Below are 16,176 nucleotides of genomic sequence, written 5' to 3' on the forward strand. Positions count from 1 at the left end.
CTACTGGATTTCTTATCTAGGCCATGGTTTTAAATGTAGCAATTGCTTTCCTGGCATACTGTAAATCCCTTGTAGAATCTCTCTCTAGGTAGCTGAGGTGGGGATCAACAGGGGTTGGGTGGGCCTTGCTTATCTCCTGGTGAAGTAAGTCGAAGGAAATCAGCAAACTGCTTTTATACAGGAAAGGGTTTTGTGTTTGTTTTGCTTTTCTTTTAGTAAACAAATAGATTTCTTGCATGTAAAGTGTCTAGGCTGGCTTTTGACTGATGTGTGGAATGTTACTGCTCTCACCCCAGGCCGAGAAATGGTTGATGCCCTGTGGAAGGTGGTTGTTTCATTGATCCTGTTTACGGTCAACCCTGGGGATGGACTCTTTCGCTCCATATATCGAAGTGCCCATGTTTCCAAGCCATTCCAGGGAAATGCAGGACGGCCTCTATTTCTTAGCCCTTATATCAAAGCTGGGAAGATCAAGGAGGGTAAGTCCGAAAAATGAACGATGGTATTTTAAAAGTAATTATCCCCCAAGATGCGAAACACTTGTCAGTGTTCTTATTCAGTGGCTTTATTTCAAATACTCAAGACTGGATGCCGTGTATCATCTGAGTTTTGAGCTAGAATGAGGGGCTGGGGAAGGAATATGGATGCGGTTGAGCTGCAGCGTTTCTCTTTACAAAACCAGTGGGTGGCTCCCAGGGGTGCAGCACGGACAAAGCCAGTGCAAGCCTTGCAACTTGGACGCGTGAGTGTTGGCATTCGTGCTGGTCAACAAAGGAAGGTGTGTCCGCTTAGGAAGACTGAAGGAGGAGCTCCATGGCCCTGCCAGAATTCCCACCGATGCCAGCTGGTAGGTGTGGGTTCCACACTCGCAGGGCTTCCCTCCAGCCACTTCGCTGTGCCTCTCACCTGGCATGTTATCCACAGCCCAGGCCTCGGTTGTCTCGTCTGGAAGATGCAGATTTAACTAGCATCTTGCATAACTTGGAAGGATGCCAGGGAAACCTAGTGTGGAAAAAAAAAACTTAGAAAATTGCCCGTACCTTGTAAATTTCTTTCCAAATCTTAGCATCTGTAGGGGAGTCATTAGGAGACTATCAGGAGGCTGATCTCTGCCACTGAATAGGAAGAAGTCACATTTGCTGTCGCTAGACTGAAGTGTATGATTGCGTGAGCTCTTATGGCATCTTGGTGCTTAGGTAAAAGTCACCATGGCCACAAAGAACCTCATCTGGGGGAACTCAGTTGACCCTGAAGCTACAAATAGTGTCCAGGCTCTGGCTTTGAGGAATTGTTTGTACAAAGGAGCTGAGGACTGGGCTGGTGGCCAGGAGGAGTCCAGGAAGGGTCACAAGCGAAGAGGAGACAGACAATGAGTGTTTGCTGAAGGAAGGGATGTGTGAGGTGTGATCTGAAGCACTGCCGGAGGGGACCGAGTTGGAGAGAAAGGGAAGAGGGACTTTCTGGAAGGTTCGATGGGACTGAGGGTGGATGAAGGCAAAAGTTTCAGGTCTCAGCAGGCCACAAGTAAGTCTAAACACTCTACAAGGAAGTCTACAATAAAGCAGCTTCCCCATTAGAAGTGTCCTCAAACCAACGGGTTGCTACCATTTTTGTTTCCTTTCTTATCAAGGGGGTTGAATCCCACCTTCATGGCTTCTCCATGAAATCTGAGTTGGTTCTAGGTTTTTCTGTTTGCTACAGGAAGGTAAAAGGGCCTTCACTGTATAATCAGAACACATGAAAAAGGATTCGGTTTCACTTTCTACAGTCAAATTCACAGAAAGACGGCTGCCTGGCCACAGGGGCTGATTCTAAAAGTTGTATCCGAGTAGGAAACAGGTCAGCAGCCCAACGCCACAGTGCAGCACTGCATGAAGCTCAGCTTCCTTAGAACTTCAGACGGATGCGCAGATTTATCTCATTGGCAAGAAGTCAAGGAAAATCATTTGATGCTGAGCTGAAAAGGGGCTGAGGTCATTATAACCAACTTCTACCCAGCAGCATGCAAGGAAGGAGATGTGGGCATCTGGACTTGCCAAGGGAAAGCTGGGAAGATGTGGGAGCAGAGAAGCCTGTGGGGCTCAGATCTTCTGGCTTCTGCTCTGTGCTTTGCCTGTAGAAGTTTATTCTCCTTTGTTTGAGAAGCCTGTGGTCCTCTGAAATCAATGTACCAATGCATGGGAACCAGTTAAGGAATGCAGTGAAGTATTACGTCCAAGCCAAGTATGCTCAAAAGTGAGAGAAGGGACACCACTGATATAATCAAAATAGAAAATAGTAGTAGTAGTAATAATTAATAATGAATTAAAGTATATATTGTAAAATTAAATGAATAAAAAAATAATAAATAATGATTAATAATATTATTATTCCCTAATACCTAGCACAAGACTTTTATGCAGTAGGCACTTAATAAATACTTATGCAATTTACATTTGAGTCTTAACTAGGCCAGAAACCACGTTTTCCATATATTAGCTCATAAAGAACAACCCTCATAAAAAACGTAATTATTGTCCCCATTACATAGATGAGAAATCTGATGCTCTAGGAAGATAAGTATCTTGCCCAGAGCTATAAAACCAGTAAGTAGCATATCTAGGATCATAACCTTTGCCTACCAACGATACTATGAACCGCTGTGCCATGTGATCATCTCCTGACTCAAGGCTGTGGGTAAGATATGGGTGAGCGAAGAAGGGTCTTTGTGCACAGGAATCAGGAGACAGCTAAGCCAATGCATTAGGTGAAGAAGCCATTGCATGTCTGTGTCCTGTGTGGCAGAACTGAGTGAAAAGAACATTGCGGAATACACGCGAGCAATAGGTCATCCCCATCCCTCCCTTGCAGCATCCATGGTTATGGGCATACACAGTAAGGGAGAAAGCCTGGTCTCTAGTCCTTTGGTTGCAGGCCCAGCAGATCTCCATCCTATGAATCTGAGACACTTCTGTTATTAGAGTTGTGTTTCACACTCGGAATCGCTGAGTGGAGTTTGAATGGTGGATCCAAAAGCTGGCACATCTGGGGATTCAGATGCTGCCCCACAACATAATTAAGGATAATTTTATTCATCCGCTTTGCTGAAAGTTCAGGGAGCTGTGGACAGATGGTCAGCTCCCTCTTCAAATCCCCGTTGTCAATGGAGTCTGTCAAAGCTGCAGAAATGGGAGTCTTAACATTGCAACAGAGCGTTTTTCAGATAAATAGTAGTTCACAAAAAGACAAGGGGATTTTTGTTTTTTTTAATACCTAATTAGCTAGCTTAATTTTATGTAATTGTAATTGCATGTTTGCTTTCTCTGAGGCTAAAATAAATCCTTACATTCTGGAATAAAATGCAGAAGGCAAATTTTAACATCTTTACAAACACTATATTTTCACAAATTTGAAAGGATATTTGTTGTTGGGGGTTCTAATTTGTTGTCTGTGGACTAAAAGTGTCTGTCTACGCTGGAGATAGCTGGGGTGTTTGTGGGTCTAAATGTGTACCCCAGTTGGCTGGCTCAACCAGTCGCTGGCCACACTCCAATAATTCTCAGAGTATTAATGTCACAAACGCTGGGAACAGCCGCAGACAGCAAAGACAGGAGGGAGATGACTTCAAAGAGAACCTTTTCTTGTTTTAACTGTTTTTTAAACATTTGTATTTGTGAGTCACGGTGTCAGAAAGATAAAAAAAACTGCAGGTGGGAGCCTGTTTTCCAGACTGCATTAACAGCTGACTCTGAGCTAGGGATGAAACGGATGTCCGAACAAACTTAAAAATCACCTTAGTTAAGGGAACTTTTGATTATCTTACTGTGATTTAGTGAATAGAAATTTAAAATATGAAACAAAAACACTTTCATAAATAGAAAGGGGTCTTTAAAGAGGAAAGGGGTCTTCAAAATTTGTTAAGATATTGACAAGGTCTGTTTTCCAAAGGGGTTTGGAGAAATATGGTAATCCCAGCACAGTGTCAGTGGCGGCCCATTCATTCATTCTTCATTCATTCATTCATCTGCCCTTCATTATCATTCATTCATTCATTAAAAAGTATTTACGGAGTGTCTTAAGTATGTGGACTATCACGCTAAGTCCCAGGGATTCAGAGATTAAGTATGACAGACCCGCTGCCTCCCGACAGCTGCTGTAGGAGCAGAAAGGGACAGGACAAGCCTAAGAACATGTCAGTAGAGAGGCGGCCTGGGCATTCTCTAGACGGAGGGGCAAGTGAGCAGCCAGATTCATCCAGAGCTAGCCTGCAGACCCCGGGCTCACTGCTCTCAGAGACAGATTGGTGCAATCATCTCTCGCCCATATCCCGTTCCCTCCAGCTCCTTTCTATTATTTATTTTCTCATTTTCTCATTGTACTTTGACCTCTCATTTTTCTCTGTCTTCCCTCTGAAATCCCGTCCTCCCCATTTCCTCTCTCTGGATTGGACCTCACCCACTCCAGCCTTCAGCTTTTACTTCTTCTTGGTCATTCTTTTTTTTGGGGAATGGATGCGCGTCTGTGTGATGGTGAGAAAATTAATATATTTGCTTAAGGTAAGTGCTTTCTGACGCTGGAGTGTGATTCTCTTTTGGCTGAGAGGAGAAGGAGAGGAAAAAAGTGACAATGGGAGGGAAGAGTGGGAGCTGAGGCAAGCCCAGTGTCTTAGTAACCGTTCTGTTGTGAGGAGACACCAGGACCAAGGCAACGCCTACAAGAGAAGACATTTAGCAGGAGACTTGTTTACAGTTTAGTTCAGTCCATTATCATGGTGGGAAGGATGTCAGAATCTTCCAGACATGATGACGGAGAAGGAGTTGAGGGTCACAACTTGATCTGCAGGCAGAGAGAGAGGGTGGCAGGGAAGACTGGACCTGGAACAGGCTTTTCAAAGCCTCAAAGCCCACCCCCAGTGACAGTTCCTCCAACAAGGTCACACTTCCCAATATTCCTCAAATAGTGTCACTCCCTGGTGGACTAAGCTTTCAAATACAGGAGCCTATGAGGGCCATTTTTACTCAAACCATCACATGTTCTCCAGAAACTTCTCTTGTCTTTATCTTAAAAGCCTTTCCCTGCTTCTTTTGGGTCATTTTTGGGGTGCAGATGTTAGTCCAGTTTATCAACAATGAAGGTTTACTTAGCTTGACATTCTGAAGGCCGCAGAGCCCAAGAGAGCTGGACCTGGTGAGGTCACTTTGGGCACGGGCACCTCATAGAGCCCCGAAACAGCACAGGCCATCGTGAGAGACTACAGACGCTGGCTTACACTTCTTCTGCTCTTACACAGCCACAGCCTTATTGCATCAGGGCCCCACCCTGGAGGTTGCCTTTCAATTCATCCACCCACAAAATCCAGCTCTCAGATACTGAATATTTGCTCTTCTGACATTTCAAAGGCACATTCTTAAGCACTTTTTGCTGTTCTTCATGGCAATCTATGTCCACATTTGTCACAGAAGGAAAGAGTCTTGGAGATGAATTACTTAATGAAAGATTGATATGGGTTATAAACCAGGTCTGTCTGATCACAAAGCCCAGCTTTCTACCGTGCTAGCCCAGCTGAGCCCTCGGTCCACTCCCCACTGAGACCTTTGCTCTACCTCCATCTCTTCCCCCAGCTGCTGCTAATCTCAGTCACCACGGCCACTTTCTGGACAACAGTAGCTATGTGTGGTGCAAGCCAGCTTTTTTCCTATCCCCCTTTTCCTGTGTGTATGTATATGGATGTACTCATGTGTGCTTATGTGCCTCAGCGTAGAGGTCAGGGGACAGTGTTGGGTGTCATCCTTAGTAATGTTATCTACATCCTTTGGGACAGTCCCTCATTAGGCTGGAACACACTAATTTGGCTAGAGCAGCAGGCCAGTGAGCCCCAAGGCTCTTCCTGTCTCAGCTTCCTCAGCACTGAGACTGCAAGTTGACTTTTTCAGTAGGTCCTCAAGTCAAGGTTCAATCCAGGCCCTCATGCTTGCAAGGCAAACCATTGGCTGATGGAGTGACCTCCCAAGCCCCCTAGCTGCCTTCTTTTGACAGGCTTGAACACAATGACTCTGGGTTCCTGTGGACGCCTAAAGGGGGCACTTGTCCTGGTTGAGAATCTACGCACAGGGGAGGCTGGCTGCCACCACCCAGAGGCACAACATTGGTTAGGTTGTGTTAGGGAGAATAAATGAAGAGGACATGGAAGTGTGTTCCAGAAGTGCACCCCTTAGAAAGGCATGCCCACTTCTAAGAAAGGAGCTCATAGTCTCAAAGCTAAGACTTACAAGGCTATGACAAGGGAGAAGCATAGGAGGGGAGGTAGCATGCCCAACGCCTCCCAGCATTAAAGAGGAACGGAGACACACACACCCCAGTAGCTGCAGCCAGGCAGCAAGACTGTTCCTTCCTGCACTGAGTCGGGGGTTTGTGGGATAAAGGCCCAGGGTTTTACATCACTTCCTTCAGAATCGAATACTCTTACAATGGTAGATTTCTTTTTTTTGTCAGTGATATGGTTGTGTGCTGGGCTGGGGAGAGATGCCCACCACAGTGGGTATCATCAGTTGATGGCATGTTGACTTCCTAAGCATTCTCCAACTTAATATATCTCAGACTGAAATGCCGTCCCGGACTGAGTCTGTACTGAAGGACATTTCTCTTCCTCTTGCTCCTGTGTACCCCAACACCCACTTTCTGTTCTTTTTCTACCCTGTTCCTTGTAGCTCATTCTCTCCCACTCCTTTTCTCCTATGCCCGGGAAAAAAGTGCAATCACTTTTGAGAGGCAGGAAGGAGCATTGCAGCCTGACTGTGGCTACCGATGTATGTGTGCCTTAGCTTCTCTTTGATGCTGGGAGGCCTTGGGAAAGTCACCTGCCTTTTCTATGCCTTGCAAGTCTTGGCTTCCATCAGCATCATCTCGTTCTAAGGCCCCCAAGGCTGGCTGAGGATGTCCTCTTTCTCCTTTTCTATCGCTGTGGGCATCAGAAATCCAGGGTCTCCGCCTTGCACAATCGTCCCTGTTCTACTTGGCCCCCTGTGTAGCCATGAGGTCACCCCAGGTTCAGCTCCTTTCTGCAGCCACTCTGAGCCCCTCAGGTCTGATCCTTAAGAGGCCAGCAGACTTTGTGCCCCTAACAACAGGAAGGTGGGGTTAGAGGCTTAGTTTGCTTCCCTGTATCCTTTCTCCTGCCCATTCATTGGGTACAGTGGAAACACCTGAGTGTCTCAAACAATAGAGAAGATAGGTGAGTTCCTTCTCTAAGGAAAAACAAAAGAACAGCTACAAAGACTTGGCTCCTGGCCCCCTTTAGATCCCGGCCCTCTTCCCAGCTTCTTTTGACCTCACCGTGAATGGGGAGTCTAGGGAACCAGTTGGAGGAGGCTGGAATTTGCCATTGAGAGGACTCCTCATGAGGCCTCCTCTCAGCTTTGTATCCTGGCCTGGTGGTTGGCATAGGTCTCCCCTAGTCTGAGCAGGTTCATGGAGTGTGGTCTCTAATCTTTGGGTGCATTTTCTTTCTCTTCACCAGGGCAAAAGAAGAGCATGGTCAGTCCTTTCCCTGGGATGAGCCTGAAGAGTTACTCCGGCTACATCACGGTGAATAAGACTTACAACAGCAACCTCTTCTTCTGGTTCTTTCCAGCTCAGGTAGGTGGCCAAGCCCTGTAGTGGAGAGCTGAGGGGAGCTCACTCCAGAACGAACGGAAATAGTAGCTTCCGGGGTAGACCCATGGCTTTTCCTATGAGTATGTGTGTACGTGTATGTACGTGTGTCTGCGTGTATGTACATGGAGGCAGGAGATCAATGTGTCTTCCTGATTTGTTCTTCACTCTATTGTTTGAGTCAGGGTCTCCCACTGAACCTGAAGCTCATTGATCCGGCTAAACCGGCTGGCCACTAACCCCAGAAATCTGTTTGCCTCTGTCCCTGAAATGCTGCTGTTACAAACCTATGCTACCAAACCCATTTTTATATGTGGGTACCAAGGATCCAGACTCAGGTCCTCGTTTTTTCATTGCAAGCACTTTGATGACTGGTCCATCTCCCAGCTTGTTCATAGCCTTTCTTTAAAATTAGCACACAGTAGGTTGGACAGTAGTTTTAACATAGTAACAGACTTTGTTATGGAATGTCTATGCCTCATTTGTTGTTGTTGATTTTCTTTCTCCCTTCTCCCCCATTTGCCTCCCCTCCTTCTCCTGTTTTGTACCCCTCTTCTCCTAGTGGCCCCTTTACTACTTTTAGACCATGTGACCCATTATCCTTCCCCACTTCCCTTAGACTTTCTAGTTCCTACAAGGCTTGAGAATCTTTCAAAAATGCTTTAATATGTTTCTAAAAATAAATAAATTTTGTGGAGGAGGTATGGAGAGTCCTCCAACACACTATAAATGTTTGTGGAGGGGGTATGGAGAGTCCTCCCACACATTATAAATGTTTGTGGAGGGGATATGGAGAGTCCTCCCACATACTATAAATGTTTGTGGAGGAGGTATGGAGAGTCCTCCCACACACACTATAAATGTTTGTGGAGGAGGTATGGAGAGTCCTCCCACACACACTATAAATGTTTGTGGAGGGGGTATGGAGAGTCCTCCCACACACTATAAATGTTTGTGGAGGAGGTATGAGAGTCCTCCCACACACACTATAGTACCACAGCAACCCTCTTCCTGTCACGGCCTTCTTTGTATCTTTTAATTGTTCAATTCATTTAATTGTTTAATTTACTCAAGTAACACTTGGGGCAGGGTGGGCATTGGAGAGAAACCAAGGAGAGGAAGAAGTGGGGAACCCCTGAGAGGTTGGAGTGGGAGCCCCTGGGAGGTTGGAGTGGGGAGTCCCTGAGAGGTTGGAGTGGGGAGCCCCTGAGAGGTTGGAGTGGGGAGCCCCTGGAACCAACAGGTCTCAGCTCAATCATCTGGCTCACCTGTGGTCTTCAGAGGCTGCTCATCTCTCCAGGTCCCTGGAGACACAGGAGGAAATGCTTTTGAGCTCACCAGAAAGTTTTGGCTCATTCCCACGCGACACAATTCTTTGTGAACAAGACCCTTTAAGGTTGAAGGTCCCTCTGGGGCTCTGGGGGAGGCACTGAGGTCCATAAATACATTTAAAGCCTACCACTGAGCCCTTTTCTATTTTTCACTTGCCAAATTGGATTTGCTTTAGAAGCTGGAGAAAGCAGAGCCTATATCCGTGGAGGCTGGTGTTCATATTTGCATGTGATTTGCATACAACAGTGTTGCATATTTAATAACCTAGTAAACTGCTCTAACCAATGCCACTGTGAAGTTGAATAGGTTTTCTTCCCATTTCTTTCTTTCTTTTATTCCTGGTACTGTCCTGCTGTGTTTTCATGACTTACTTCTCTCTCCTAACCATGTGACTTCTGATATACTTCACCTCACAGTAAGCTGCCCCTCAGAGAACGGACATGGCAGTAGACAGTGGGGAGTTTCAGGTGTGTAAGGTTGGGTCTTTGGTGTGTGTGTGTACATGTATGTATATGGAATCAGGAGATCAATGTGTCTTCCTCATTTGTTCCCTGGTAGACTTTCCTGGACTCTGGAGGAATTTCTTCCTCTGTGTGGCTGTTGAAAGAGTAACTGAGGTTGAAAGAGTAACTGAGGAGCGCAGAGCATAGAGTTTGGGGAAAGATGGGAAGATACCGGGAGGTGGCTATGCCCAAGGTCCCTTCTGTGCAAGAGCCCAGTCTTCTCCCTAGCGCTGGCCACTGGTAGACTCCAGCTGGCAGAGAAACGGAGGTGTGCTCTCCTGAGCCTTCCAGCAGAACCAGGCAGGGTGAAAAATGGTAACCAGCGACCCTCAGCCGCAAACAGCCCAGAGGTCTCAAGGTCACTTGACCTAACTGAGAGCTAAACTTATCACCTCACTTTATTACACAGAGGCGCTCCTTGCGTTTTTATATTGCATCTGTTTCAGAGCTCAGCTTGACAGTCACACTCTAAGCTGGTCCGGGGTTCTCTGTGAGCTCCTAGTAGGACTTTGTCATGTTTCTTGCCATCCTGATCCATACGTGTTTCTCCTCTCCACACCTTGTCCCTTCATGTCTTTTTACTTGTTTCTCAAACCCCAAGTTCCTCTGATGTTTCATGCCTGATTTAGGAAATGCATATATATGTATTTAAGCTTTGTTTTGCTTGAGGTAAGGTCTTGCTATGTAGTCTAGGTGACCCTTGAACTAGTGGTGATCTTCCTGCTTCAGCCTTCCCAGTGCTTGGTTGACTGGAATGTAACAACACACCTGGCTATGTCGCAAATTTTAATCTACACATAAAAGTTAAGCATCTTTGTGGACGACCATGTGCTGCTGTTTTGATACATCTATGCACTAAGTGATGTTTAAACGTTAGCATGATTTCAAATGCATATATACGTGTTATGTCTTATAAACAATTCTTTCCTTGTGGTGAAAACATTCAAAGGACTTCCTTCCATCTCTTTTGGATTGCACTGTTTATCTACTGACCTGATGCTGCGCACACACCGGGAACTCCTATCTCACTGTAAGTTAATACCTACGGGGCTGAATTTGGGGACTAAACCATGCCAGATTTTTTTGTTCCCCCTTCCTCTTTCCAGGCTACTGCTCTGTTCCACAGTGATCCCCATCTTCACCAGAAAGAGGTGCTCATACTAGTCAAACCCTGGTGGGAGGGGGCCGGGGTCGCCTGCATCCCTTTGGGGTGTGCCCTAGCACGGCGGTCAGCTTTCCAAATTGTTCTTGGCATTTCCACTAAGATCTTCTGAGGCTCAGCCTCCTGTCATCCCACCCTTCCTCTCTCTTTGATTCCCACCCCCACCCCAGCTGGTGAAGCCTGCTTCTTTCCTTTCTCTTACACATTGTCCAGCCTGGTTCTGGATCAAGAAGTTCTTCACTGGAGTCTGTATGATGAGTTTTTAGTAATTATTCAGATTTGGGAAGACAGCAGTTAATAATGTGAAGAGATGAGAGAAGAACCAAACAATAGAACGGTTTCCTTTCCTTCTGTTTCTACCTGACGGACCTGGTCTAGTATGGCTTTGCATGCTGAACTGGAGAGGGGTGCAGTTCCCTTATGTTCTGTGGGTTCAAGGTTAGCCAGTTGGCTTGTTATTTTTTCCCTCTTAATTAGCTGAAAACATAGCTATTCACCCACTGACTGGGCTGTGGTCTTTTGGATCCAGTTCTATAGCCATAAAAACATCCTAAGATGGTCCCAGAAGTCCTGGCGTGTGCTGTCTCAGCACAAATGTCTTAGGCTTGGGGTTCTGCAGGAAGTGACAGGCAAGCTACCAGAAACAAGCAGAGTTTTGTTTTGAAAAGGCCACAGTGTGGATAGGTAGGGAAAGATGGTGCCACACCTCACTCTGATGCTCACAGGCACAAGCAAGTATTCAAGGCTTCCAACTAGGAACTAAGGAACAGGGTGCAGCAGGTACAGAGCCCAAGGAGAAGCAGCTGCCAGCTACAATGAGGGAAGTCCCTTTCATTTGGCAGAAATATGAGTTCCTTGCCTGTCCCAGGGAAGCAGCTGACAATGTCATCAGAAAAAAAAATGACATCTTTTTTAAAAACTAGGGTAGCAAAAATAGAGATCCAGGAAGGATGCTGCACTCAGAGCATCCTCTGAGTCACTTTCTGGATGTTGCTTCTTGGATTATTTAGCTTTCCTGTTATTTCTGTGAGATTCCCATTATTGTGTACCAGTCAGTGCATAATGAATTCCAGGAGACAACATCAGCGGGCAGTGGGAATACTGTAGGGGAAATAGCAGGCTTTCTGCCTGGGATGGGCAGATCACCGTAAGCAATAGAAGACAACACCTCTGGTGGCTGCTGTTAGCGGAACTCAAGCCCTGTGCTCACCCCACTTTGGCTGAGCCAGAATTTAAAGCTTTTTAACCTAGACTTCCTTGTGTTTGACCCTCATGTGTCATTTCCCTAGAAAAGTCACCCCAAAAGGTTCTGGGGTACAGAGGTCGAAAGTATGGCCTCTTGCACTAGTCAGGCATGGAGAGCCAGAGCTCATTTCCTAGGGGCATGGAGCATCTGCTGTCTCAGTTCACAGTGAGAATCCAAACAGCGGGCTGCTTGGCCTGGGTCTCAAGGCAAAAGAAGTAATGGAGCTAAGTGATTAGAGAAATGCCGGACTCACAGTAAATCTCGTGTTTATTGTTAGGTCCTATTATCATTATCACTTTGGTGATACCAGTGGCCACCAATACTGAGCCAAACAAATAACAGTTCATGGGCTGTAAAGGAAATAGAGGGAAATTGCAAGTCAGAAGGCCCCAATCACCAGGCAAGAATGTAGATTAATTGCTGTTGGATAAGGAAATTACCATGTGAAACTGGACTTTGTCACACTTCAGAAGATAAAAAGACCTTTGAGGCTGTCTTCTTTGGAAAGAGATAGTCAGGTTTTGACCTTATCTTCTAGGAACACAAGTAATTTGAAGTGTTCAGAGTTAGCCCAGCCCCTTTCCTGAGGTCCACCCCTAGCTCTTCCGGCAGAGGATAGGCGTGATTCTGGGTTGATGTGGTGCTTTTAGAGTTGAGATACTGAGAGGCCCTGGGGGCAGCCTATGAAGAGGTTCTCACTCAGGAACCAGCAAGTTGGACCCTCCACAGCCAGACACCAGGAAATCAACATGACACAGGGTTAGGCTATCAATCCCTACACCCAGCCATCACCGAACAGCAAGGGGCTGCTCTGACAATCTCTGTCAGTGGAGGCAGATGTTCTGAAGTGTCCCGAGAACCTACTGGACAGCTTGTCTAGGCAGTGAAGGTGGAATCAGGGGCCCCCTAATCCGTCTCCTGTAGCCAGGTATACTTCCTCCCCTGGGTGTCAGGACTTCCTCAGTAGCAGAGTGCTTGTGAGAGAGGCGAGGGAGTCCAGACTCCCTATTGCTCATCAGAACCCCCTGGGAGCTCCAGAAGAATGACCGCTCCCTCTCAGGTCCCCTACACTTCCAGGATCCCCAGGGTCCATATCAGCACTCCACATCTTTCCTAGTACACTTGTCAGGGGTCTTAAACTTGGGAAAGATGAACTGGAGGTCAGGGTCTAGGGATTCTGTTCCAGGTCTACAATTCCTGGTTGTTTAACTCGGTATAAGGCATTTTTTTTTCTCCCTGGGGTTCAGTCTAATCTCATTCAAATAGGGAAGGTCAACGAATGGATACGTAGGGCTGTGTCTTAGTTCGATAAGCCACCCTGAGCCAGAGCCACCCTGCCAGACATCACCCTGTCCCTGACCCATGGACAGTATGAGGGACGATGTTACCATCAAGTCTTAAAAACTATTAAGATTTGGAAACACTACACTGCCCTAAATAGCTAACACCTTTTTCCTTTAGGTTGAGCTACAGTATCTTGTGAACGTTGGTACCTACTCACTAAACGGTGAGGCAGTGGTGGCTACTGTATAGGTTGGGTGTGACAGTGTGCATGCTTGCATGTTTTGCATCTCAGCCTAGACAACAGCTTTAATCATCTTTGCTATTGGGTGAGTACGTCAGTAGAGGGCGCTGGCACTGTAGCACAGAGTTGCCTCTTTTATGTTCCTTGTCTAGCTACATTTCCCTGTTCTATGTTTTGCATTTTGGTCTTGCTGCTCAGTTGGGTGACACTCTGCCTTAGTTGTTCACTCAGACCATGAGACCCTCTACCTGGGTGACCATCCAACTGCCGCCAGCTTACAGCCAGGCAATCCAGGGAATTTAGCTCCAAGGGGTTGTTTCCAGGCCTTCTTCAAGGAGGTCTGGAGCGCCTTGGGGCATTCCCACACCCTTCCAAGAAATCAATCTGTTGATAAGGTCTCTGCTGTTTAGCCCAGTGTTCTCTTTACATACCTATGGAGAATTTCCCTCTGTGTCTGTGCCTTTTATACTGTCTTTCCTGTTCCCGGGAAGACACAGGCAGCTTGTGGGCATACTGGTCTTAGCTCAGCAATCTGGACTTCTGCCTGATGCTGTCTGCGCCCCTTGTGGCTGCAGCAAACGGGCATCTTCGAGCGGGATTACAGGCTAGTGTGTCCGGTTAAACAGAGCAACTGGTCATTCACACAGGGAAATGACTATGCGGTTCCTGTCGTACGACTGGTCTCTGAGTGGTCGGGCCACTCATTCTTTCTCCCGAGGAACCGTGGATGTTCTAAAATGACCTCAGGGGCTGGATCAGCCAACTTGTCACTCGCCCTCACTCCTGGCACACCAGGGGCTGGATCAGACAGCATGTCACTCACCCTCCTTCTTGACACATCAATATGCTTTACGTCTTCAGATATTTGGGCAGGTTGGTTACACTGCAGCTTTCAGGCTTACCTTGACTTTGGTTATGGAACTCACAGGGATTCACTGTGTGTGTCTGAAGGTACAGTGTGACTGGCCAAAGTTCACATCAGGTGATCTTCCCTTGATCCAATCAGCCAAGGGTCATACGATAGGAACATGGTCAATGGACCTTTTTTTTATGAGTGTAGGAGCTGTTCCTGTGAAAGGCATTTGGGTCAACAGAGTTCTCAAACTATGTCTACTGCAGGCAACCCCCCGAACCATTGCCAATTCAGCAGGTGTTAGAAGTCAAAGACCACTGCCTTCATATTTTCTTTCTGATGTTCTTGAGGCATCAAGAATCTGAGATAGCAAAGCTATATAAAACAAAACAAAGTAGCTAAAAAAGATAGGTTATAGATGACTCTATTCCTAAGTATATTTGAACTGTGTAGAAAACTTTTTGTGTCCAGTTGTCTTTTGAGGGAAATGAAAGTTCTATACAGAGGTAGAAATTGTTAACCTTTCCAGTCATTTTCATCTTAACTTGAAGAAGAAGAAAGACCAGACTCCCACATCCACATCTTCTCATTCCTTCTAAGCTAGCCTTCTTGCCCGAGGCCCTAAGAAGCCTTCTCAATCTCCTAGGATGCTTAGGGAAGAGCCAGCCGAGGAGTCTAGTGGGCTTAAAGCTGAGACAAGTCAAAGCTCGATAAGAACCTGATGGAGCTTGGAAACGGTAGAAGGAGACCAGAAACAAATGCGAAAGTTAATTTTCCCTATGAATGATCATAGCAAAGGAAGGTCTAATGTGTGCCGACATGAAGCGAGATGAGCAGCATTCCCTAGCAACACACAGATAGCCTAAGCAAGCTGTTCACATGTGTTGGGACTATGTGTGTAGAATCAAAATGATACTTCATAGCTGTTTAATGATTCTGGTTGCAAAACTAATTGCTTTAAATAAAACCCCTTTTCTTTATTAACACAGCGTGGCAGCTGAAGCATCATAAGAGCAGATATCTGTGGGGCAGAGTAGGAGTCCATTCAAATCCACTTTGGGGAATTTAAAGACATTTATTTTAGATACTAATGACTTCGATTAAGAGCGAACGTGTTACAAACCATCAGTCTCTGCACATAGAAGCACAGGCAAGGACTCAGTGACTTACGAAACACACTTCCCATTTTAAGCCTGGTTTAAAGTCCAGTGGTTTGGCTATTGCGTTCTCTTACCTAGTGTGGTGTTTCTTTGTGGCATGGAAGAAAAGGTTGGCCAGAAGTAGGCATACAGATTGGGTACTACCGAAAATATTGCCCTCTCATATGGTAAGCTGCCTAAATTCCCCAGAGCAAGCACAGTAGAATCTTCTGTGTAATATATAACTGCTGGAATGGTTAGATTTTTGTCAACTTGACACAGAATAGTCACCTTGGAATAGGGAATATCCATTGAAGAATTCCACCATCAGATTGGACTGTGGAGTATTTTCTTAATGAATGATTGATATGGGCAGGTCCAGCCCATTCTGGTGGTCTTGTGAAGATGGACGCTAAAAAGAAATTCTACAAGGGGGGCACCCACACACTGAGACAATGGGGATGTTCTATCGGGAACTCACCAAGGCCAGCTGGCCTGGGTCTGAAAAAGCATGGGATAAAACCGGACTCTCTGAACATAGCGGACAATGAGGACTACTGAGAACTCAAGAACAATGGCAATGGTATTTTGATCCTACTGCACGTACTGGCTTTGTGGGAGCCTAGGCAGTTTGGATGCTCACCTTACTAGACCAGGATGGAGGTGGGTGGTCCTTGGACTTCCCACAGGGCAGGGAACCCTGATTGCTCTTAGGGCTGACGAGGGAGGGGGACTTGATTGGGGGAGGGGGAGGGAAATGGGAGGTGGTGGTGGGGAGGAGGCAGAA

General features: G+C 46.3%; 1 protein-coding gene across 2 annotated transcripts in view; it reads left to right on the forward strand.

Moving 5' to 3' along the window:
* The first annotated feature begins 304 nt into the window (after window positions 1-304).
* Window positions 305-16,176, forward strand: part of Cpvl (carboxypeptidase vitellogenic like) — a 108,118-nt gene continuing 92,246 nt past the window's right edge. For both annotated transcript variants that reach the window (XM_057782421.1, XM_057782429.1), the window contains exons 1-2: window positions 305-479; window positions 7,496-7,614. In XM_057782421.1, the coding sequence (XP_057638404.1) occupies window positions 305-479; window positions 7,496-7,614 (294 nt within the window). The remainder of the gene's footprint in view (window positions 480-7,495; window positions 7,615-16,176) is intronic.

Source organism: Chionomys nivalis, chromosome 1, assembly GCF_950005125.1.
Source record: "Chionomys nivalis chromosome 1, mChiNiv1.1, whole genome shotgun sequence".
In the NCBI taxonomy this organism is placed as follows: Eukaryota; Metazoa; Chordata; class Mammalia; order Rodentia; family Cricetidae; genus Chionomys; species Chionomys nivalis.